This window comes from Cuculus canorus, chromosome 2 (genome assembly GCF_017976375.1).
Source record: "Cuculus canorus isolate bCucCan1 chromosome 2, bCucCan1.pri, whole genome shotgun sequence".
Lineage (NCBI taxonomy): Eukaryota > Metazoa > Chordata > Aves > Cuculiformes > Cuculidae > Cuculus > Cuculus canorus.
In genome coordinates this window covers 160,266,871-160,292,122 of record NC_071402.1, presented here as the reverse complement: position 1 = coordinate 160,292,122, position 25,252 = coordinate 160,266,871, and the positions used below count along the sequence as shown (strand labels likewise).

The 25,252-nt window shown below is 55.9% G+C and overlaps 2 protein-coding genes across 5 annotated transcripts in view; one reads left to right on the top strand and one right to left on the bottom strand.

Annotated features, from left to right (window-relative positions):
- Positions 1-25,252, top strand: part of KIF9 (kinesin family member 9) — a 57,257-nt gene that overhangs the window by 5,304 nt on the left and 26,701 nt on the right. The gene's annotated exons all lie outside the window — the stretch shown is intronic.
- KLHL18 (kelch like family member 18) lies at positions 4,962-25,169 on the bottom strand. 4 transcript variants are annotated; one of them, XM_054059216.1, is made up of 10 exons: positions 24,848-25,169; positions 19,210-19,340; positions 18,025-18,165; positions 16,871-17,069; positions 13,331-13,491; positions 12,786-12,922; positions 10,990-11,227; positions 9,053-9,157; positions 8,854-8,965; positions 4,962-6,953 (listed from the first exon to the last, which is right to left on the bottom strand). In XM_054059216.1, the coding sequence occupies exons 2-10, from the start codon at positions 19,272-19,274 to the stop codon at positions 6,567-6,569; spliced, it is 1,545 nt and encodes a 514-aa protein (XP_053915191.1). In that variant the 5' UTR covers positions 19,275-19,340; positions 24,848-25,169; the 3' UTR covers positions 4,962-6,566. The 4 variants fall into 4 exon arrangements, with proteins under 4 accessions (XP_053915191.1, XP_053915189.1, XP_053915190.1 ...); XM_054059214.1 differs by lacking the exon at positions 24,848-25,169 and adding an exon at positions 24,537-24,754; XM_054059215.1 differs by lacking the exon at positions 24,848-25,169 and adding an exon at positions 24,537-24,753 and having other exon boundaries at positions 10,990-11,212.

The following is a 25,252-nucleotide window of genomic DNA, read 5'->3' as shown; positions in this document are numbered from 1 at the left end:
CAGGGGGTCTCCAGCCCTGGGAGCTCCTTGGCTGCTCATGGTGGGGTCTACAGGACCTTGAGGACCATTCCCAACCCCAATGGAGAGCACGGCCCAAGTGTGGGTGGTGGCATTTCTGGTCCTCTTTGGGGACACAGCTCCACTTTCCAGGGTGTCCCCAGCCCTAGGAGCTCCTTGGCTGCTTATGGTGGGGTCTACAGGACCTTGAGGACCATTCCCACTCCCTGATGGGACACATAGACCATGGTGACACCAGGACCCAAGTGTGGGTGATGGCATTTCCGGTTCTCCTTGGGGACACAGCTCCGCTTTCTGAGGTGTCTCCAGCCCTGGGAGCTCCTTGGCTGCTCATGGTGGGGTCTACAGGACCTTGAGGACCACTCCCAACCCCAATGGAGAGCACATCCCAAGTGTGGGTGGTGGCATTTCTGGTCCCACTTTGAGGACGCAGCCCTAGAAGGTCCTTTTCTGGGCATGGTGGGATCTACAGGACCTTGAGGACCACTCCCAACCCCAATGGAGAGCACATCCCAAGTGTGGGTGGTGGCATTTCTGGTCCCACTTTGGGAACACAGCCTTAGAAGGTCCTTTTCTGGGCATGGTGGGATCTACAGGACCTTGAGGACCATTCCCACTCCCTGATGGGCCACACGGACCATGGGGACACCAGGAACGTTGCCCACGTTGGGTTGGTTCTCCTGAGGTTTGCACAACCCCTGTCTCGCCCCATCCCTGTGGCCCAACGGTGGGACGATGGGTTCCTCTCCGCCCCCACAAACGCACACGTCCGACCCCCAAAATGTCTTTATTGTCACCCCGCAGCGGCCAAAGGTCCACGTGGTGTCTCCAGGTGGGATGGGACAGCGGGGGGACGAGGAGGTGGCCGTGATGATGATGATGAGGATGAGGATGGGTGACCTGGGTTGGTGGCCACGTCTCGCTGGGTGCCACCAACCTGTTGAGAGGAGAAATAGGGTTGGACTTCACCTTTCAGTCAAAAGAACCAACCGCAAAGCGTGAGGGGAGGGTGATGTCCCCACTTGCTGTCCCTTCTCCAGAAGATGGGGAGATAAAGCCCTCACCGGGTCCCGGCCGCATTCCACCATCGATAGTGGCACATCAGGAAGGAAGGCGAAGACGGAGACCTGGGCCATGCACCGTTGGACCTGGGGGATGGAACTACCTTGAGGTGGGGCCACCTTGAGATGGGGCCACCTCGAGATGGGGCCACCTGGAGATGGAGCCACCTCGAGATGGAACCACCTTGAGATGGGGCCACCTCGAGATGGGGCCAACTGGAGATGGGGCCACCTTGAGATGGAGCCACCTTGAGATGGAGCCACCTCGAGATGGAGCCACCTTGAGATGGAACCACCTTGAGATGGGGCCACCTCGAGATGGAACCACCTTGAGATGGGGCCACCTTGAGATGGAACCACCTTGAGATGGAGCCACCTCGAGATGGAGCCACTTTGAGATGGAGTCACCTTGAGATGGAACCACATCGAGATGGAGCCACCTCGAGATGGAACCACCTTGAGATAGAGCCACCTCGAGATGGAACCACGTCGAGATGGGGCCACCTTGAGATGGAACCACCTCGAGATGGAGCCACCTTGAAATGGAGCCACCTTGGAATGGGGCCACCTTGAGATGGAGCCACCTTGAGATGGTGCCACCTTGAGATGGAACCACCTCGAGATGGAACCATCTTGAGATGGAGCCACCTTGAGATGGGGCCACCTCGAGATGGAACCACCTTGAGATGGGGCCACCTCGAGATGGAACCACCTTGAGATGGGGCCATCTTGAGATGGAACCACCTTGAGATGGAGCCACCTCGAGATGGAGCCACTTTGAGATGGAGTCACCTTGAGACGGAACCACATCGAGATGGAGCCACCTCGAGATGGAGCCACCTTGAGATGGGGCCACCTCGAGATGGAACTACCTTAAGATGGAGCCACCTTGAGATGGGGCCACCTTGAGATGGAGCCACCTTGAGATGGAACCACCTCGAGATGGGGCAACTTTGAGTTGGAGCCAACTTGAGATGGAGCCACCTTGAGATGGAGCCACCTTGAGATGGAACCACCTCGAGAACCTTGGGGACACCTCTCTTGGGGGCCCCTGGTCCTATGCTTACCCTGCCCGGCCGAGCTCGGCAGGTGGCACCACGGCGGTCGGGGAGGTCCTTGGGGCAGGCGGGTGGTCGGGCGGTGAAGTTGATGCTGAAATGGGTGCCCCAATCGAACATCTGCCATGGGGAGAAGATGGAGCCATAGAATCATAGAATGGGTTGGGTTGGAAGGGACCTCAAAGCCCATCCAGTTCCAACGCCACCATGGGCAGGGACACCTCCCACTGGCTCAGGGGGATCCACACCCCATCCAACGTGGCCTTCAACACCTCCAGGGATGAGATCTGGGGGTTCTGGGTGATGGTAAGTTAGAAACATGGAATGGTTTGGGTTGGAAGGGACCTCAAAGCCCATCCGGTTCCACCCTCTGCCATGGGCAGGGACACCTCCCACGGGATCAGGGGGATCCAAACCCCATCCAACGTGGCCTTCAACACCTCCAGGGATGGGATCAGGGGGTTCTGGTTGATGGTACGTTAGAACCATGGAATGGGTTGGGTTGGAAGGGACCTCAAAGCCCATCCAGTTCCAACCCCACCATGGGCAGGGACACCTCCCACTGGATCAGGTTGCTCCAAGCCTCATCCAATGTGGTCTTCAACACCTCCAGGGATGGAGCAGCCATCACTTCTTGGGGCAACCTGTTCCAGGGCCTCCCCACCTTCACAGGAGAACATTTCCTCCTAAGATCTCCTCTCCATCTCCCCTCTTTCAGCTTCGAACCATTCCTACACATCCTCTTCCTGCCCTCCCTGATCTAAAGCCCCTCCTCAGCTTTCCTGGAGACCTCTTCCCTACCGGAAGGTCACCCTAAGTTCTTCTCAGAGCCTTTTCTTCTCCAGGTTGAACAACCCCAACTCTCCCAGCCTGTCCTCCGATGGAAGGTTCTCCATCCCCGGCTTCCCAACCCCAGTGGAGAAAGCTGTCCCCGTTGCGATGACCATCAGACCTGGAGGACACCCAACCCCATCACCCATCGTCTTCCTACCGTCCTGCTGACTCCCAACAGCTTGAGAAGCTTCAGCTCCTTCCCGTGGGTCTCCAGCACGGAGCGCGCCAGGTCGCGCGGAGCCGGCAGCCCCGGTGGGACGGCGGCGGCGCCCATCACCACCACCATCACCACCAGCAGCAGCAGAGGTCCCACCACCGCGGCCATGAGGGTGAGGGACAGCAGGAGAAGAGAGAAACCGTCTCTCCGCTCAGGAATCGGCTCTTGACTTGGGGCCCCTCAACTCCTCCGGCGTCACCTCCAGGATAAACACCGCGCCCCCGCTGCCGTCGGCAACGGATCAGGTTGCCGGTGTTTTCCTTGGCGCTCGCCCAGACCTGGTGGAGATGAATCTCAGTAGCGTTGATCTCCCCTCCGTGGCCCCTTCAACCACTCCCAGGTTGAAGGCCACGTTGGATGGGGTTTGGATCCCCCTGATCCAGTGGGAGGTGTCCCTGCCCATGGCCGGGGGTGGGACTGGATGGCCTTTGAGGTCCCTTCCAACCCAACCCAACTCGTTCCATGATTCTACGTGACAACCCACGTCCTCGGCATCCATCCAACCCCATCGCAACGCTCCACCTCCCTCCGAGCTGGGAGCAAGAAGATCTTTCCAGCTCCTCCAGGAAGAAAAACCTCCTCTTTCACTCTTTCTTTCCAGTTTCCAATCTGCTCGAGGGTTGGGAGGCTCTCCAGAGGGACCTGGACAGGGTGGATCCATGGGATGAGCCCAACGGGATGGGGTTCCACCAGGCCAAGGGCTGAGTCCTGCACTTGGGGGACACCAACCCCGTGCAGCTCCAGGCGTGGGGAAGAGCGGCTGGAAAGCTGCCTGGAGGAGAAGGACCTGGAGGGGGTGGTTGACAGCGGCTGAACACGAGCCAGCGGTGGCCCAGGTGGCCAAGAAGGCCACCACCATCCTGGCTTGGATCAGCCCTGGGGTGGCCACAGGAGAAGCACAGGGATTGTCCACCTGGACTCAGCGCTGGTGAGGCCACATCTCAAATCCTGGGGTCAGTTTTGGGTCCTTCACTCCAAGAAAGACCTTGAGGGGCTGGAGAACATCTGGAGAAAGGAACGGAGGTGGGGAAGGGGCTGGAGAACAAGGGTTGTGGGAACAGCTGAGGGCCCTGGGGGTGTTTATCCTGGAGAAGAGGAGGCTGAGGGGAGACCTCATGGCTCTCTGCAGCTCCTGGAGAGGAGGTTGTGGTGAGGTGGGTGTTGGGCTCTTCTCCCAAGTGACAGACGATAGGACAAGAGGAGATGGCCTCAAGTTGCACCAGGGGAGGGTTAGATTGGACATTATGGAACATTTCTTCCTGGAAAGGGCTCTCGGGCCATGGCAGAGGCTGCCCAGGGTGGTGGTGGAATCCCCATCCCTGGAGGAGTCTCAAAGCCGGGCAGATGTGGTGCTCAGGGATCTCCTATAGTGGTGGACATGGACAGTTGGACTCAAGCTCAAAGCTCTTTGCCAACGCAGCCATTCTGTGATTCGATGAAGACGCTGCGGTGGGAGAGCCACGTGGCAGATCCAAAGCCATGGAGAACGAGGAACCCAACTCCCTCCAGCAGCAATGGAGCGAGGAGGAGTCAGGCGAGAGATGGAATCCATCGCGTGGTCCTTCTCTCCCAGGAGTTGGAGGTTACCCTCCTGCAAAGCCCCCTGTGCCTCCACCTCCATCCTTTCTGCTCCTCACAGCCCAAAACTCCACATCTTTTGGGTTCCAACGTTCACAGGTGGGATTTTTTTCACCTTTTCCAAGTCTTAGCAGCGCGGAAATCCCGATGGAATTCTCCCTCTGGTGGCCCAAGGAGGAGATAAAGACGGAGGAGATACGAGATCTACCGACAAATCACATTTATAACCAGATACGCTCATTATATCCCTAAAATATACACGGTACCGGAAATATATTGACATCCACATGGACACCCCGAAATCCCGAGCGGCGCTGGGATTCGGCTACGAACAAGCAAGGAGGAGCTGGATGTGGAGCTTGGGAGGAACCTCCGGTTCTCCTCAGCTTGGGCCAAGGTGGAGCCCAGACTCGCAGCTCACAAAACACTGGGATAGGGCAGGAGGAGAGGGAAAAATTCCTCATCCTTTCGCTGCTGCCGGTGGGATTAGTGTCGAGTTCTTCCTCCCCACCGGGAGCGAAGAGGTTATGGCTTTGCCCCAGGGTGGCACGGGAGGACACGGGCGTAGAAGAAGACCCTGAAGGGCTGGTGGGTCACATTCATGCAAGAGAACTATGGAAGAGCTGATGCAAACAAGGACTTTGCCCAGGGAAGGAGCTTCAAGGAAGAGTTTCCCAGCCCCAAAACCCACCACAAAGACCTTTCCCAGCGCAACGGAGAAGAAAACGTCCAAGGGTGTGAGTCTCACCCCACCGATGTGTGGCTTTCCCTCCATCCTCCATCCCCATGTGGGCTTTCTCCACCTCTGCTGCCCGAGGTGGCTTTGCTTGGGGAGCCAACCTTCTCCCCACCCTCTCTGGGCTTTCAGAGCTGCCAAATCCATCATGGACTTCTTGCCCTTCCTGGAAGACCCCAACCTTGCTCTGCTCCAGCTGCCTCTTAAACATCGCCTTTGAGAAGCCATCAAGATCTCATTTGAGGACCTTTCTGATGGGGCACCTTCCGCGTTTTGCAATCCTACGACGGTTCCTTCGTGTCGTTTCCGTCCATCCTTCTTCTCCAGGGCTTGCTGAAACTCCTCGATGGTTTAACCGACCGGTTTTCCTCTTCCTAATTTCTCCATCGTGTGGCTCTTGCGGAGACGTTTTGCCCATGGAGCTGAAGACAGCGCAGCTTCACCCAGGAGAACCCAAGGACGTCTTGTGAAAGCCCTACCTCAAAACTCAAGACGGGGTTCAGGAACCAACGCTGTTGGGTTTTCTTCTCTTCTGATACGCTAGGTGAGAGCCAAGGTGCCACCACCACCACCCAACCATCGCCGCCGGCCAAACCCCTGGAGCGTGGGGGTCATTTTGGTGTTGAAAGAAGGTGCAAACGTATTTTCCAAGTCATTCAAGTGGTTCTTTTTGATGTCACAACCGTGACTTCCCTCCTCCCCTGACGCTGGCAAGTGCCAAAGGTGGTGCCGAAAGAGGACCACAGGGCTCTTTGGAGAACCAACGGCAAGAGGAAGGATTGGCTTCACCGCAAGGTAACGGGTGGCGAAGGGAAGCAGGAGCGTCCTTGCTCGCAGCAGCACATCAACCGCTCTTTCACAACGTTCCATCTTGGAGGAGCTTCAGCCCCAAAAAGCCAAAAGGTGGGGGGATCGGTTGGTCAAGTTTTTGGGGGCGTGTGGTTTGTGAACGACACTTGAGCACCTGGAAACGCCCTTTGGGTGGTTAACACCCCCTCCAAACCTTCTCTAAACCTCTCCTCAGATTGTCCTTGAGGAGATAACCCCCTCCAAACGCTTTCTTCTCAGATGGTCAAGAGGGGGATGCAACCCACGCCAACCCCACCCTCGTGGCACACCATTGGAGCCATGAACGTCCAGCGGTTCGTCTCCGGGTCATACATTTCCACTGAGCTGAGGTTGGATTGTCCATCGTAACCTCCCACCGCATAGAGGCGCCCACAGTTCGCAACGAGGGAGACGCGGCTCCTCCTGGTGTTCATCGGGACGATCAGGTACCACTGATCCGCCATGGAGCTGTAGACCTCGGCGATGCTGAGGAACCCCGAGCCGTCGTAGCCTCCGCAAACGAACATCTTGCTGCCTAACGAGGCCGCTCCGTGGCGACAGCGCTTGTTGAGCATAGGGGCCACCGGGTGCCAAGTGGCCGTGTGGTGGTTGTAGTACTCCACCTGCAGTCACAAACGAGAGAGAGAGAGAGACCTCACCTTAGGAGACCTCACGTGGGACCTTCTAACCCACACGGAAGGTTTCAACACGCAACGGCCAACACGGTTGGGAAACGCGGGTTTGGGTTTCTTGGTTTCATACGTTTGGATTTCACGCTCTTACCAAGCTTTCCTAACGACCCAAACCTCAGAAACCAGAGAATCATCAGGTTGGAGAAAGACCTCTTGGATGAGCGAGTCCAACCATTCCATCTGCCACGAAACCATGGCCCTGAGCGCCTCATCTGCCCGGCTTTGAAACATCTCCAAGGATGGGGACTCCACCACCGCCCTGGGCAGCCTCTGCCAGGGTCTGATGACCCTTTCTGTGAAAAATCTTCTCCTGATGTCCAGCCTGACCTTCTCCTGGTGGAGCTTCAGGCCATTCCCTTCTCCTGTCCTCTGTCACTCTGGAGAAGAGCCCAACACCCTCCTCTCCACAACCTCCTTTCAGGCAGTTGTAGAGAGCAATAAGGTCTCCCCTCAGCCTCCTCTTCTCCAGCTGAACACCCCCAGGTCCCTCAGCCGCTCCTCATCAGACGTTCTCCAGCTCCTCACCAGCTTCGTTGCTCTTCTCTGGACACTCTCCAGAGCCTCAACATCCTTCTTGGAGCGAAGGGACAAGAACTGAACACAGGATTCGAGGTGTGACCTCACCAGTGCCAATCCAAGGGCAGAATCACCTCCCTGGACCTGCTGGTCACACCGTTCCTGATCCAAGCCAAGATGCCGTTGGTCTTCTTGGCCACCTGGGCCACTCCTGGCTCATGTTTAGCCGCTCAGACCAAGGGCTGAGTCCTGCACTTGGGGGACACCAACCCCGTGCAGCTCCAGGTGTGGGGAAGAGCGGCTGGAAAGCTGCCTGGAGGAGAAGGACCTGGAGGTGGTGGTTGACAGCAGCTGACCATGAGCCAGCAGTGGCCCAGGTGGCCAAGAAGGCCACCAGCATCCTGGCTTGGATCAGCCCTGGGGTGGCCACAGGAGCAGGGAAGGGATTGTCCCCCTGGACTCGGCGCTGGTGAGGCCACACCTTGAATCCTGGGGTCAGTTTTGGGTCCCTCACTCCAAGAAAGACCATGAGGGGCTGGAGAAGTCCGGAGGAGGGACTGGAGGTGGGGAAGGGGCTGGAGAACAAGGGTTGTGAGGAACATCTGAGGGACCTGGGGGTGTTTATCCTGGAGAAGAGGAGGCTGAGGGGAGACCTCATGGCTCTCTGCAGCTCCTGGAGAGGAGGTTGTGGTGAGGTGGGTGTTGGGCTCTTCTCCCAAGGGATGGGATGAGAGGAAAACCCCTCAAGTTGTGCCAGAGGAGGGTTAGATTGGACATTATGGAAAACTTCCTGGAAAGGGTTCTCCGGCCGTGGCAGAGGCTGCGCAGGACGGTGGTGGAGTCCCCATCCCTGGAGGGGTTTCAAAGCCGGGCAGATGTGGTGCTCAGGGATCTGCAGACAGGGATGGTTGGACTCAGTGATCTCATAGGTCTTTTCCAACGAAACAGTTCCATAATCCACGTCTAAACCTGAAGCATCAAAGAAGCTCAGCAAGGAGAGATGGAGTCCGGCATCCGGGACACTGCAGAGCTCAAAGGTTCAAGAAAGCAACGACAAAATGGTCCAAAACGAGAAGGGAATGGGGAAAGGATGAGAGGCACCACCTCAATCCTTTTGGCGCTGGGAACAAGAAGAGCACCTCCAGCCCAGCTTCCAGAAGGCACCTCACAAGGTCACGTCTTCCTGACCACCTAAAAGGACTCTGGAAGCCACAGAATTTGGTGGAGCAAACACTTTGGGTGTCCAAGGAAGGAGCACAGAGCTTTCCTCCAGGTCCATCTTGACCTTCTGGCCACCTCCTGCCCAGAGACTCACGCTGTTGAAGATCTGCAGGCCATCGTGTCCTCCCGAGACGTAGATCCGCCCCTCGAAGACGGTGACTCCAGCGGCGCTCCGGTTGGAGCTCATGGGGGTCACCACTGTCCACCTGGTGGGGAGAAGGGAGAGGTTAACGAAGCTCCTGAAGCCACGGCCCGTGGATTATTTCAACTCGCAAAGCACGAAGGGCTCTTACTTGTTTGCCTCTGGAGAATAGGACTCCACGGAGTTGAGGGATGAGTTTCCGTCGTATCCACCACATACGTAGATCTGACCATCCAGCACCACCGTCCCCATGGCACTGCAATGAAGAAGACACCATGAGATGGATGTAGGGGCCGTCACAACGTCCATAAGACACCAACTCTACCCACTGCTGCCTTCATCCCACCAAACCTCCTCCTCCTTGGGTTTGAGATCCCTTCCAACCCAACCATTCCATGATTCTCTGGACCTCCTCCCACTGCTTCACCTCGAGGCTCCTCAAGCGCTCAAAGCCATCCAAGCGTTGGGGCTCACAGGTCATGGAAGAGCCTTGTGAGCACAACTCATCAAAGGAACATCACCAAAGCACAAAGAGAGGTTTTGACCCAGATCGTGGGTCAAAACCCCATCCAACGTGGCCTTCAACACCTCCAGGGATGGGATCTGGGTGATTGGTAAGTTGGAATCATGGAACCATGAAATGGTTTGGGTTGAAAGGGACCAACGCCCATCCAGTTCCTCCCACTGGATCAGGGGGATCCAAGCTCCACCCAACGTGGCCTTCAACACCTCCAGGGATGGGGCAGCCACCACTTCTCAGGGAAACCTCAGCCTGAACCTCCCCACCCTCACAGGAAAAGTGTTTCTTCCAAAGATCTCATCTCAATCTCCCTTCTTTCAGCTTCAAACCGTTCCCCCTCATCCTCTCCGTGCACCTCCTGATCCAGAGCCCCTCTCCAGCTTTCCCAGAGCCCCTTCAGGTACTGGAAGGTCACCCTATGGTCTCCATGGAGCCTTCTCTTCTCCAGGCTGAACAACCCCAACTCTCTCAGCCTGTCCTCGGATGGGAGGTGCTCCAGCCCTCACATCATCCTTGTAGCCTCCTCTGGACCCATTCCAACAGCTCCATCTCCTTCTTCTGCTGAGGATTCCAGAACTGGACATGATACTCCAGATGAGGTCTCCAGGAGAGGAGCAGAGGGTCAGAATCCCCTCCGTCCCTGCTGGCCACGCTGCTCTGGATGCAGCCCAGGACACGGGTGGTTTCTGGGCTGGGAGCGCACGTTGGGGCTCCTGTGGAGCTTCTCCTCAACGCTGCTCTCCATCCCTTCTCCTCCCAGTCTGTACCACTTTCCTTTAGTTCGATTTCCCTCGTGGATGCCACCAAACCCAACATCTCCTTAGCTGACACCCCCTCTGCTCAGCTCCTTTCAAGCTCTCAACGGATCTTCTTGAAATCAATGCCGTGACGCTCCGGTAGAACTTTATGGAGCTGCTGATGGTCTTCTCCTCTTAGCAGCAACGTGAGTGCCCCAAAGGTGGCCAAGCAAATCCCACCTGCTTCCATACTGCTCCATTCCTCCTTCTTTCACTCCTTCCCTACACATGAAGTTCTCATTTGCCGTTCTAGTGGGTGGTGTGTCCCATCCCTGGAGGTGTTGAAGGCCACGTTGGATGGGGCTTGGAGGAACCTGATCCTGTGAGTGGTGTGTGCCATCCCTGGAGGTGTTGAAGGCCACGTTGGATGGGGCTTGGAGGAACCTTATCCTGTGAGTGGTGTGTCCCATCCCTGGAGGTGTTGAAGGCCATGTTGGATGGGGCTTGGAGCAACCTGATCTCCAGTGGGAGGAACTGGATGGGCTTTGAGGTCCCTTTCAACCCAAACCACTTCATGGTTCCATGATTCTAACTTACCATCACCCAGAACCCATCCCTGGAGGTATTGAAGGCCACGTTGGATGGGGCTTGGATCACCCTGATGCAGTGGGAGGTGTCCCTGCTCATGGCAGGGGGTTGGAACTGGATGGGCTTTGAGGTCCCTTCCAACCCAACCCATTCTATGATCCACCACCACCAGCTTTCCTCCAACTTCGTTTTTCCCCCGTCCTGCTGCAGATGTCCCCTTCCCACCGAGTGACCCACACGTACCTTCGCTTGCTGTTCATACTCTCCACTTTGGACCACGAATCCAGCTCGGGGTTGTAAACTTCCACGGTGCTCAACCTCAATTGACCATCGTAGCCCCCGATGGCGTAGAGCAATCCGTTCACCACCGCCACTCCGACTCTGCTCCGGGCTGTGGTCATCGGTTGGCACTTCTCCCACCGGTTGGCAATGGGATCAAAGACTTCCACCACGTTGAGTGAGTCACCTGCATAAAAATTTGCTACTCAAATTAAAAGAGGGAGACGGGAGAAAACCAACGTTCTACCAAAGTGGTCTTCAAGAAGAGAGACGCGAGGGACGAGCGGTCACTGCTCTGACCTCAAAGGTGGGGCTGATACAAGAACTTTGATTGCTCTTCTCTGAGACAACGGCCAGGATCTCATACATCTTGTTCTGGACCTTCACGTGTCCCATTCCAGCCCACATCAAAGTCAAGTGAGAGGCATCTCCAGCCACGTTTCTACCACCGCCTCTGAGAAACTCATATAAATCCACTGTGCAACCATGGGATGAATCATAGAACCCCTACGTTGGAAAAGACCTTTGAGATCATCGAGTCCAACCAGACCTGTCCATGGCTAAATCAGATCCCTGAGCAAATGGTTTGGATTGGAAGGGTTTGGGTTGGAAGGGACCTCAAAGCCCATCCAGTTCCACTCCCTGCCATGGGCTGGGACACCTCCCACCGGATCAGGGGGATCAAAGCCCCATCCAATGTGGCCTTCAACACCTCCAGGGATGGGGGCAACCACCACTTCTCTGGGCAACCTGTGCCAGGGCCTCCGCACCCTCCCAGGAGAACATTTCTTCCTAAGATCTCACCTCAGTCTCCCCTCTTTCAGCATCAAACCGTTCCCCTCCTCCTATCCCTGAACTTCAGGATCAAGAGCCCTTCTCCAGCTTTCTTGGAGCCCCTTCAGGGACTGGAAGGTCATTGTAAAGTCTCCTCAGAGCCTTCTCTTCTCCAGGCTGAACAACCCCAACTCTCTCAGCCTGTCCTCGTAGCAGAGGTTCTCCAGCCCTCACATCATCTCTGTGGCCTCTTCTGGACCCGTTCCAACAGCTCCATCTCCTCCTTCTGGTGAGGATTCCAGAACTGGACCCAATCCTCCAGATGAGGTCTCCCAAGAGCGGAGCAGAGGGTCAGAATCCCCTCCGTCCCTGCTGGCCACGCTGCTCTGGATACAGCCCAGGACACAGTTGGAGCACAGGTTCCCACCTCACGTTGAGCTTTTCCTCCCCCAACACCTCAAGTCCTTCTCCTCAGGGCTCCTCCCAATCCATTCTCAACCTGTCCTCACATGGGAGGTTCTCCAGCCCTCGCATCATCCTTGGAGCCTCCTCTGGACCCGTTCCAACAGCTCCATCTCCTTCTTCTGGTGAGGATCCTCCAGCTGAGGTCTCCCAAGAGCGGAGCAGAGGGTCAGAATCCCCTCCGTCCCTGCTGGCCACGCTGCTCTGGATGCAGCCCAGGACACGGTTGGTTTCTGGGCTGCGAGCGCACATTCTCAGCTCACGTGGAGCTTCTCCTCCATCATCAATCAATTCTTTGAGATACCCAAGATCGGTTGTCCTAAACAACCCCTGACTTAAGAGTTTCGAGCTGGAAGACATCCAACTCCAGGCACCACCACCACCACCACCACCACCTCGAGCACTTCAGCAGAAGGCTCAAAGCGCTGCACAAGAGGAGGAGAAACTGCTCAACACTTCACTCGAGGGAAGTCCACGGTGCCATCGTCCTCCCCCACCTCTGCTCCCTTGGACGTGCAAGGTACCTGCCGAGTTGAGTCCTCCAACGGCGTAAATCAAGCCTGCGATCGATGTACAACACCGAGGACGCGTCTTGAACGCCGGGAGGTGTGGTCGGCGCTCAGGCATGAGGTGATAATCCTTCGCCTCATCCACCAAATCCCTGAAATCAAAGCAGCAAAGCCAAGATCTCGGTTGATAAAGATGAAATCCCACCACCTCAAGTCCAATATTAAACAAGCGACGTTCCCCCCAACCACGGCCAACGCTTCTAGAAGGCCACGTGGTCCTTCCGTCAGGTTAAAACCGGGGTGGGCGCTTTGGTTGGTTTTTTTTGCTCCATCAGGTTCTGCGTCCACGCAAAGAGGGAATTGGTGTCTCCAAGAGAGATGCTAAACCACATCTCCACTACCTCCACCCCACCGAGGGCCACCAACCCTTTCAGGACGCCGCACCACCTCATTGAAACGATAGATCGCCTAAAAAAAGGTTGGAGGAGATGATGTTGGAGGTTCCTTCCAACCGGGCATTCTACGATCTTCTAAGTGGTTCTCCAACGTCCAAACCTCACCTGCATTTGTGGCAGCAACGGACCAGGTCATCTTGTTGGACGCGGTCGGTGAGGAACTGAGGTCGGCAAAGAGGGAGGCGGATTTTGGACAAGAGTTTGGGGAGGAACGACTCTCTCTGGTCTCGGTCATACCTTATCCACGCCAACGCGGCTTCAAACACCTACGAAAGAGACGTAGGGAAAGTTGGAAGCTTTGGAAGATGTCTTTGCAAGTTCTTCTTGCCGCCAGATGTTTGATGGAGGAGAAACCTCATATTGATAATGATCTTCTCTAGATCTCAAGTGACACCACGTGAGGACACAAGGGTGGTAGTCTCCACATAAACGTATCCAGATAAACCTCAACAGGAGCCTCAACGTGTTCTCCCAGCCCAGAAACCAACCGTGTCCTGGGCTGCATCCAAAGCAGCGTGGCCAGCAGGGACGGAGAAGATTCTGCCCCTCTGCTCCGCTCTGGTGAGACCTCACCTGGAGTCCCACCTCCAGTTCTGGAATCCTCAGCACAGGGAGGACACGGAACTGTTGGAACAGGTCCAGAGGAGACCACGGAGATGATGCGAGGGCTGGAACACCTCTGCTCTGAGGACAGGCTGAGAGAGTTGGGGTTGTTCAGCCTGGAGAAGGCTGCGGGGAGACCTTAGAGCAGCTTCCAGGACTGAAAGTGGCTCCAGGAAAGCTGGAGAAGGGCTTTTTCCAAGTTCCTGGAGTGATGGGATGAGGGGGAACGGCTTTAAATTGGAAGGGGAAGATTTAGACGAGACACTAGGAGGAAACTCTTCCCAATGAGGGTGGGGAGGCCCTGGCAGAGGTTGCCCAGAGAAGTGGTGGCTGCCCCATCCCTGGAGGTGTTGAAGGCCACGTTGGATGGGGCTTTGATCCCCCTGATCCAGTGGGAGGTGTCCCAGCCCATGGCAGGGGATGGAACTGGATGGGCTTTGAGGTCCCTTCCAACCCAAACCCTTCCAATCCAAACCATTTGCTCGGAGATCTATTTAGTCATGGACAGGTATGGTTGAACTCAGATGATCTCAAAGGTCTTTCCCAACGTCTTTTCCCAGGGCAGGGGATGGAACTGGATGGACTTTGAGGTCCCTTCTAACCCAAACCCTTCCAATCCAAACCATTTGCTCAGGGATCTGATTTAGTCATGGAGAGGTATGGTTGGACTCGGATGATCTCAAAGGTCTTTCCCAACGTCTTTTCCCAGGGCAGGGGATGGAACTGGATGGGCTTTGAGGTCCCTTCCAACCCAAACCATATGCTCAGGGATCTGATTTAGTCATTCATGGACAGGTCTGGTTGGACTCGGATGATCCCAAAGGTCTTTTCCAACGTCTTTTCCCAGGGCAGGGGATGGAACTGGATGGGCTTTGAGGTCCCTTCTAACCCAAACCATTCCAATCCAAACCATTTGCTCGGAGATCTTATTTAGTCATGGAGAGGTATGGTTGGACTCGGATGATCTCCAAGGTCTTTCCCAACGTCTTTTCCCAGGGCAGGGGATGGAACTGGATGGGCTTTGAGGTCCCTTCCAACCCAAACCATTTGCTCAGGGATCTGATTTAGTCATGGACAGGTCTGGTTGGACTCGGATGATCTCAAAGGTCTTTCCCAACGTCTTTTCCCAGGGCAGGGGATGGAACTGGATGGAAGAGCAGGAGAAATTCCCTGGTTTGAGGACAGGCTCTCCTGCAGACTAAGGTCCCCCAGCTTTGCTTCGTGGTTTTCAAGCCAGTCCTGAGGAACTTCTTGATGGCAAATTCAGTGGAACGCTGATGCTACAACGCTCACGGCAACTCCTTTCCACCTCAAGAGGGCTCCTCTGGACCAGAACCTGAGCTCCTTGAGGAAGGGCTCCGTTATTGTCTCTCTTCCCCAGGGACACCAAAGTACTGGTGGAAAGGGGCACGGCTGAAGGTCCTGAGAACCCAGCTGGTTCTCCCCCTGTCACTGATGAATCAAAACTCCTCAAAACAACGTTCTCCTCTCCCAGGAACTTCTCAGAGTGAGGTAACGCCGGCGGCACAGACGAGAAGTGGAGCTCAAGGAGCCATCGAGGCTTTGGTTTTTGTGTTCCCACCATCCCAGGTCACCTTCTCTGCTTCACTCAGCCCACGAATAGAATCATAAGGTCACAGAATCACAGAATCACAAGGTTGGAAAGGACCCATTGGATCATGGAGTCCAACCATTCCTAACACTCCCTAAACCATGTCCCTAAGTCAGTTGGTTAGAAAAGACCTTTGAGATCATCAAGTCCAACCGTCCCTGTCCACGACTAAACGAGATCCCTGAGCACCTCATCTGCCCGGCTTTGAAACACCTCCAGGGATGGGGACTCCACCACCTCCCGGCGCAGCCTCTGCCATGGCCTGAGAACCCTTTTGGTGAAGGAATCTTTCCTGATGTCCAATCTGAACCTGTCCTTGATGCTATTTCCTCTCGTCCTACCGTCTGTCACCGGGGAGAAGAGCCCAACACCCACCTCACCACAACCTCCTTTCCAGGAGCTCCACAGAGCCATGAGGTCTCCCCTCAGCCTCCTCTTCTCCAGGATAAACACCCCCAGGGCCCTCAGATGTTCCTCACAACCCTTGTTCTCCAGCCCCTTCTCCACCTCCGGTCCCTTCTCTGGATGTTCTCCAGCCCCTCAAGGTCTTTCTTGGAGTGAAGGACCCGAAACTGACCTCAGGATTTGAGGTGTGGCCTCACCAGCGCTGAGTTCGTGGGGACGATCCCTTCCCTTCTCCTGTGGCCACCCCAGGGCTGATCCAAGCCAGGATGCTGGTGGCCTTCTTGGCCACCTGGGCCACCGCTGGCTCACGTTCAGCTCCTGTCAACCACCCCCTCCAGGTCCTTCTCCACCATGCAGCTTTCCAGCCGCTTTTCCCCACGCCTGGAGCTCCACGGGGTTGGTGTCCCTCAAGCGCAGGACTCTGCACTGACCCTTGTTGAACCCCATCCCGTTGGGCTCATCCCATGGATCCACCTTGTCCAGATCCTTCTGCAGAGCCTCCCAACCCTCAAGGAGATATTTCCACCCAGCTTCGTGTCACCCACAGGGTCATAGAGCGTATTGTCTTCTCCCACGTGATGGGATGAGAGGAGATGGCCTCAAGTTGCACCAGGGCAGGTTCAGGTTGGACATCAGGAAAAAGTTCTTCACCAGAAGGGTTCCGAGGCCATGGCAGAGGCTGCCCAGAAGGTGTTGGAGTCACCAACCCTGGAGGTGTTTCAAAGCCGGGCAGATGTGGTGCTCAGGGATCTGGTCTAGTAGTGGGGACAGGGATGGTTGGACTTGATAGCCTCACAGAATAGTTTGGGTTGGAAGAGATCTTCAAGATCATCCAGTTCCAACCTTCCACCATGGGCAGGGACACCTCCCACTGGATCCGGCTGCCCAAGGTCCATCCAACCTTGGCCTGATGATCTCAAAGGTCTTTTCCAACCAAGCGATTCTACATCCCATTTGATTCCCAAGCAACCGGAAACCCTCCAAGGAGAAAACCATCTTGGCCAAGACCTCCACCAGGTACAAACCTGCTCTTCAGACTTCACATTGAGCTCATCCCTAGAAACGAGCTCCAGGACGTCCTCAAAAGGCAGTGCCAGAAACTCTTCGGACATGGATACCTCCACGAAGTGCTGGTGGATGAAGCTGTTGGCAGCGTCGTAGAGGACCGTACACATCATGGTCTCCGCGAACTGCCGCACGCCCAGACAGTTTTTGGGATGAAGCCTTGGAAAAAGGGGAAAAAGGAGAGCAAAAAAGGAACGTTTTCATGGAAAAATGGAAAGAATTCAAAGAGATTCAGTGAAGCGATGCAAGCCTTGGAGGACAGGAGAAGCCAAAGCCACTGCTGTGTCCTCCTCGGGTTCCAGCTCGCTGGTGAACATATCTACACAGGGTTCTGAAGGTGAATCAGAGCAGAACCAGAAGAGGGAAACCGCGACTTAAAAATCCCCTCTCAGGCTTCCTAGGAGCCACGGGACAGGCTCGGGTGGTCCTGCTGGAAGGTGGGAGGTTGTCCATCCATGGTAATCATGAGGTTCTGCACAGCCAACACACAACTCATGAGCTGAGCATCCAACACCTTCGTGGTTTCTTAACTCGAGTGTTGGACAAAGCTGGACTCAAAGAATCCCGGAATGGTTTGAGTTGGAAGGGACCTTAAAGATCATCAGACCTTTTAAGGTCCCTTCCAACCCAAATCATTCTATGATTCCATGATCATCCAGTTCCAACGCCCCTGTGATGGGCAGGGACACCTCCTACTAGATCAGGTTGCCCAAGGCCCCATCCATGACCTCCAGGTCTTTCTCCTCCAGGCAGCTTTCCCACCGCTCTTCCCCAAGGCTGGAGCTTCACAGGGTTGGTGTGTCCCAAGTGAAGGACTCGGTACTTGGCCTGGTTGAACCTCATCCTGTTGGACCATCAATCCAGTCCGTCCAGAACCCTCTGGAGAACCTCCCAACCCTCCAGCAGATCAACACTTCCACCCAGCAGAAGTGGTTTAGGTCTTGCTTCTCAAGGCCTTACGTCGTGTCCCACCTGTAGCACCTCATAAACCAGAGACGCAACGACAACGGCGACTCTTGGGAGACAGAGACCTCCTCATCTCGCTGGCAGGAGACAACACAGGGGGACCAAAACCTCCCTGCGGTTGAAGGCCAACTGAAAGACGAGGTCCTACCTCTCCCTGAGGAACGTGCAGCAAGCGTCTTTGATGTTCTGCAGCTGAAGGAAACTGGCGCCCATCAGCAGCGATTGGACGTTCTGCTGATCGATGGCCAAGTGGCCGTTGTAGGCGAAGTTGATGAGAGCTTCAAGTGCACTAAAGGAAGAGGAGAAAGGCAGAAGTTGGTCACAATTGACCTACCAGGGGGGCTCCACTAGCAGAAGAACCTTGTTTGGTGTCCTTCACGCAGACGATGGGCTTTCAGCATACGCCACGAAGATGCCCACAGAGGGCATCACAGAAGCGTTGGGTTGGAAAAGATCTTTGAGATCATCGAGTCCAACCGTCCTTGTGCGCTATGAAACCAGACCCCTGAGCTCCTCATCTGCCCGGCTTTGAAACCCCTCCAGGGATGGGGACTCCACCACCGCCCTGGGCAGCCTCTGCCATGGCCTGAGAGCCCTTTTGGTGAAGAAATTTCTCCTGATGTCCAACCTGAACCTGTCCTGGTGCAACTTGAGGCCATTCCATAGAATTGTAGAATCATAAGGTTGGGAAAGACTTTAGGGATGATCATCTCCAAACATACCTCTCGAGTACTAAATCACGTCCCCAGGCACCTCGTCTACCTGCTTTATAGACATCTCCAGGGATGGAGACTCCACCACCATCCTGGGCAGCCTCTGCCAGGGCTTCACTACTCTTCCGGTAAATAAATGGTTCCTAAAATCCAATCTAAACCTCCCCTGGAGCAACTTGAGGCCATTTCCTCTTGTCCCATCATCTGTTCCTTGGGTGAAAAGCCCAACACCCACCTCACCACAATCTCCTTTCCAGGAGCTGCAGAGAGCCATGAGGTCTCCCCTCAGCCTCCTCTTCTCCAACTAAACAGCCTCAGGTTCCTCACAACCCTTGTTCTCCAGCCCCTTCCCCACCTCTGGTCCCTTCTCCGGATGTTCTCCAGCTCCTCAAGGTCTTTCTTGGAGTGAAGAACCCAAAACTGACCCTCAGGATTCGAGGTGTGGCCTCACCAGCACCAAGTCCAAGTGGACAATCCCTTCCCTTCTCCTGTGGCCACCCCAGGGCTGATCCAAGCCAGGATGCTGGTGGCCTTCTTGGCCACCTGGGCCACTGCTGGCTCATGGTCAGGCAGGTTGTGGTCCCTCTGGAAGCCCTCACTCAGACGGTTTGGGACATTACCTGGGATCCATGCCCTGCATGACAATCTCGTCCTGCTTGCACTCCATCATGTCGTTGGTGAACATAGCGTGGAAATACGGGATGGACGCCGCCAGCACGATGCGGTGAGCGCTGAACTTATGGTCCCCTACCTAAAAAGGGAGAAGATAGGAGATCAGCACCATCTACCACCACGGTCCGGATGAGTCGCTGTAGCCCGGCAGTAACCGAGGACTTCCACCTTTCCACCACAGTTTCCACCTGCCAACAGGACAACAGCTCATCGCTTCAATTCCAAACTTCTCGACTCAATCTTCCAGCCTCGGAAGCCACCACGAGTGGTCAACCAGGAAGGAGAAACCAAGAGTGGATCATCTCCAGGTCACTAATGGAGAAGAACAGGTCCACAGAACCACCTGTTTACATTGAATCTCTACGTTGGAGAAGACCTCTGAGATCCTCAAATCCAACCATACCTATCGGTTGGTTTCTGGGCTGCTGTTCCGGTGTCTCATCACTCTCCAACACGAATCCAGGCTGGAGGATGATGGGATGGAGAGCAGCGCTGAGGAGAAGGACTTGGGGTGATGGGGAGGAGAAGGTCGACAGGAGCCCCAACGTGCGCTCCCAGCCCAGAAACCACCCGTGTCCTGGGCTGCATCCAGAGCAGCGTGGCCAGCAGGGACGGAGGGGATTCTGACCCTCTGCTCCTCTCCGGGGAGACCTCAGCTGGAGGATTGGGGCCAGTTCTGGAATCCTCACCAGAAGAAGGAGATGGAGCTGTTGGAAGGGGTCCAGAGGAGGCTCCAAGGATGCTGCGAGGGCTGGAGCACCTCCCATCCGAGGACAGGCTGAGAGAGTTGGGGTTGTTCAGCCTGGAGAAGAGAAGGCTCTGAGGAGACCTCAGAGTGACCTTCCAGAACCTGAAGGGGCTCCAAGAAAGCTGAGGAGGGGCTGTTCCCAAAGGCGTTTGGGGATGGGATGAGGGGCAATGGGGATAAACTGGAGAGGGGCAGAGTTAGACTGGAGATAAGGAGAAATTTCTTCACCATGAGTAGTGAGACACCGGCCCAGGTTGCCCAGGGAAGCTCTCGCTGTCCCATTCCTGGAGGTGTTGAAGACCACGTCGGATGAGGCTTGGATTCCCCTGATCCAGTGGGAGGTGTCCCTGCCCATAGCAGAGGGTTGGAACTGGATGGGCTTTGAGGTTCCTCCTAACCCAAACCATTCTATGGTTCCATAATTCTACCATGCCGTCAACCAGAACCCCCAGATCCCATCCCTGGAGGTGTTGACGGCCACGTTGGATGGGCCTTGGGCAGCCTGAGCCAGTGGGAGGTGTCCCTGCCCATGGCAGAGGGGTTGGAACTGGATGGGCTTTAAGGTCCCTTCCAACCCAAACTATTCCATGATCCTGTCCCTGCCCCCCCTGATCAAGAGCCCCTCTGAGCTTTCCTGGAGGTCCATTCCATGATCCTCCAAAGCAGCTCGAACTTGGCCACGCAGCCTTTGCCCTTTCCATCCGTGTTCAAGACTTGTCTCCAACGTCTGCTCTTCCCTTTTCATTCCTATCTCATCACTGCTGCCCCAGGTTCCAGATCTCCAACGGGAAGGACGCTGCCATCCCACAGAGATGACATCTGCAACGGGAGCAGCTCCCACCGTCACCACAGGACGTGTGTCTACACCAGAATCCTGGTCGGAGATTTCAGCTGAAGGTGGAAACTCTCATCCGCTGTCATAGAATCACAGAATCATTAAGGTTGGAAAAGACCTCTAAAGCTCATCCAGGCCAACCATCACCACCGCGTCTACCAAACCATGGCCTGCAGTGCCGCATCTCCACGGGTTTTGAACCTCTTCAGGGATGAGGACTCCACCACCGCCCTGGGCAGCTTCTGCCAGGGCTTCACCACTCTTCCAGGGAAGAGATTTTCCCTGATATCCAACCTAAACCTCCTGTGGTGCAACTTGAGGCCGTTTCCGCTTGTCCTCTCCTTCGTTCCTTGGGAGAAGAACCCAGCGCCCACCTCACCACAACCTCCTTTCCAGGAGCTCCGGAGAGCCATGAGGTCTCCCCTCAGCCTCCTCTTCTCCAGGAGAAACACCCTCAGGTCCCTCAGCTGCTCCTCACAACCCTTGTTCTCCAACTTCTTCTCCAGCTTTGTGGTGATACCTACGACGTTAGAGAAATGAGGTCCTCCCGTTGAGTCCAACACAACCCAACGTGTCCATCTTTTGGTTTTTGAGGCTGAAGTTCAGGAATGTCTCCAAGGAGAAATGAAATCACCACCGACCCGATCACGTCCACGTCTCTAAGCCAGAACGAGCCATTACTGCTGTGTTTCTACAATCACCAGGAAGAGAAACGCTCCAGAAGCTCCACGTGAGGAGGCGTGAAGTCCTCCAGGAAGCCCTTCAGGAAGGACTATCTCCCCCCTTTCGAACCCTGAGGAAATCAGCTGAGCTTTCAGATCTCCACCTTCACGCAATGACCTTCTACTCTGCAACGTATGATCGTAGGGGTCTTCTCTTTGATGGGTCTACCAGAAACAAGACCAGAGCTTCTGCTCACAGAGCATCCATTCTGACCACAAATACGACCCAACCTCCTTCCAACGTGTCCTCTGGACAAGGAACAAAGGGAACGCTCTCCTTTCTGCTCCCACGTCCATAAAACGTTGCCAAGTTCCAGGGGACGATGAAGCATTCTCCGTAGAAAAATGGTGGAGGTGTAAGAAAGGCATCTATTGTCCTCTCGCCATCGTTACACCGAGAAGTTCTCTGCTGCAAAGATCTCAAACGAGTGGTGAGGGACCGGAAAAGGTCACCCAGAGAAGTCACGGATCATCCTTGGAGGTGTTCAAGGTCAGGTTGGATGGGGCTTGGAGCAACCAATAGTAGGAGGTGACCCTATCCACGATAACGGGTTGGAACGAGATGGGCTTTGAGGTCCAACCCAAACCATTCCATGGTTTGATGAACTACATCTTTAAGACACTTAAGACACAGAGTTGGCCAAGTCAAGGTGGCATCACAGCAACGTTCTGCTGCCAACGAGGAACAGCGAAGCGTAAGAGGTCTTGGATCAAAATTCAGATGAAGAAACAGTGGATGAATGAGACGTGGAAGGCTTTTGATCCAAACGTGGCGTGCAAAGCACCAAGAGATGGATCCACCGAGTCGGACGTCCTTCTGGACCACAATAATTAGGGTCCTCCTGATACGATGGGAGCTGATGGCTTGGAAGAGCACAGGAAGGACATGGATCGGTTAGAGTGACTCCAGAGGAGGCCACGGAGATGATCCAAGGGCGGAAGAAACTTCCATACCAAGACAGGCTGAGAGAGTTGGGGTTGTTCAGCCTGGAGAAGAGAAGGTCGTGGGCTCTGTTCCCTCCTCCGGATGTTCTCCAGCTCCTCAAGGTCTTTCTTGGAGTGAAGGACCCAAAACTGACCTCAGGATTCGAGGTGTGGCCTCACCAGCGCCAAGTCCAGGAGGACAATCCCTTCCCTGCTCCTGTGGCCACCCCGGGGCTGATCCAAGCCAGGATGCTGGTGGCCTTCTTGGCCACCTGGGCCACTGCTGGCTCATGGTCAGCCACTGTCAACCACCACCTCCAGGTCCTTCTCCTCCAGGCAGCTTTCCAGCCGCTCTTCCCCACGCCTGGAGCTGCACGGGGTTGGTGTGTCCCAAGTGAAGGACTCAGCCCTTGGCCTGGTTGAACCTCATCCCATTGGTCTCATCCCATGGATCCACCTTGTCCAGGTCCCTCTGCAGAGCCTCCCAACCCTCAAGGAGACTGATAGTTCCACCCAGCTTCGTGTCATCTGCAGGGTCACAGGGCGAATTGCCTTCTCCCAGGTGAGAAGATGAGAAGAAATGGCCTCAAGGAGTTGGCCCTTGGCCTGGTTGAACCTCATTCCGTTGGGCTCATCCCATGGATCCACCCTGTCCAGATCCCTCTGCAGAACCTCCTCGTCCTCCAGCAAGTCACCAGCCCCACCCAGCTCGGTGTCATCTTCAGACTGATGGAGCCCTCGATCCCTTCATCCAGAAGATGAACAAAGACACTGAACGGACCTGGACCCAACGCAGCCCTGAAGACACCAACTCCACTCCCGATGGACTTAAGCATGGAACTACAGCTCTTCTCCACCACGAACCACCCAGAAGCCCCCAAGTTCCTTGATAGGAATGGTGGGACTCCATGATCTAAGAGGTCTTTTCCAACCAAGCCATTCTATCGTCCTACGTGATGGCACCACCTGTGGGAAACATCACGTTCCAGAAGGTCCACGTTCTTCTGCTGAGAAGGATCTCCACGATCCAGCAGGAGAAGACTTAAGAGCGCGAGGTAGGCTGGGAAACACCTTCTCGGTTAATTAAACCGCAGAGTTAATTGGGGAATGACTCAACCAAGCCAAGGAGTTGGAGATCCCACCCACCGCACAACAAACTCCTCTGCTTTGGAGCTCCAAAGTTGGAAGGGCTCCGGTAGCTCCAACCGATCTCCAGGTGGCCCATGGCCACCCCACCTCCTCCCTTCCAACCCCTCCACCCCCCCTGGCAGAGCCACACCCATAATTCCAAGGATTTATGAGGTTACGGAGGATGTTTTGGCGTCGGGAAAGGAGGAGCTTCAAAGAGAAAGGTCTCCTAAGGAGTAGGAGGCTTCTCCCAGGGGTTGGACCTGAGGTTGGTCCATAAACCGGAACCGATATCCACAGGGAGACCTCTCAAGGACCTCAGTCCCAGTCCCGCCCAACCCATCCCAGTTCGCTCCCAGTCCCCTCCGACCCATCCCAGTTCGCTCCCAGTCCCCTCCAGCCCATCCCAGTTCGCTCCCAGTCCCCTCCGACCCATCCCAGTTCGCGCCCAGTCTCCTCTAACCCATCCCAGTTCGCTCCCAGTCCCCTCCGACCCATCCCAGTTCGCTCCCAGTCCCCTCCGACCCATCCCAGTTCACTCCCAGTCTCCTCTAACCCATCCCAGTTCGCTCCCAGTCCCCTCTAACCCATCCCAGTTCGCTCCCAGTCTCCTCTAACCCATCCCAGTTCGCTCCCAGTCCCCTCCAACCCATCCCAGTTCGCTCCCAGTCCCCTCCAACCCATCCCAGTTCGCTCCCAGTCCCCTCCAACCCATCCCAGTTCGCTCCCAGTCCCCTCCAACCCATCCCAGTTCGCTCCCAGTCCCTTCTAACCCATCCCAGTTCGCTCCCAGTCTCTTCTAACCCATCCCGGTTCGCTCCCAGTCCCCTCCAACCCATCCCAGTCCCCTCCAGTCCCCTCCAGTCCGCTCCCAGTTCCCTCCAGTCCCTCCCAGTCCCTCCCAGTTCCCCCCCCCACCTTGAGGGTGACGTCGCAGAGCTTCCCCTGCCGCCGGATCTCTCCCATCACGCCGTAGCCCCTACTCGGCAGATCCCCCACCGAGAAGTGCACCAGGTCCTCGGCGTCCACCTCGGGCTCCGCACCCGCCGCCGCCTCCATCGCTTCGCCCACCCCGCGCGATGACCCCTCGCGGCCGCCGTACCGGCCGCTCCCTCCCTTTAGTCTCGCTCTATTCTGACCCCGCGCGGCCGCCGTAGCGACCGCTCCTTCGTTTTGCCTTTATGTAGCGACCCCACGCGGCCACCGTAGTGACTGCTCCTTCGTTTTACCTTCTATTGTGACCCTGCGCCGCCGCCGTAGCCACCACTCCTTCGATTTTCCTCTGTATTCTGACCCCGCGCGGCCGCCGTAGCGATCGCTGCTTCGTTTTTGCCTTTCTATTGTGACCTCTCTCGGATACCGTAGCGACCGCTCCTTCGTTTCTTCTTCGTATTATAACCCCGCGCAGCCACCGTAGCGACCGCTCCTTCGTTTCTTCTTTGTATTATGACCCCGCGCGGCCACCGTAGCGACCGCGCCTTCGTTTTGCCTTCTATTCTGGCTCCGCGCGGCCGCCGTAGCGACCGCTCCTTTGTTTTGCCTTTGTATTATGACCCCTCGCGGCCGCCGTAGCCACCGCTTCCTCGCTTCGCTTCCTCGCTTCGCCTTCGTATTCTGACCCCGCGCGGCCACTT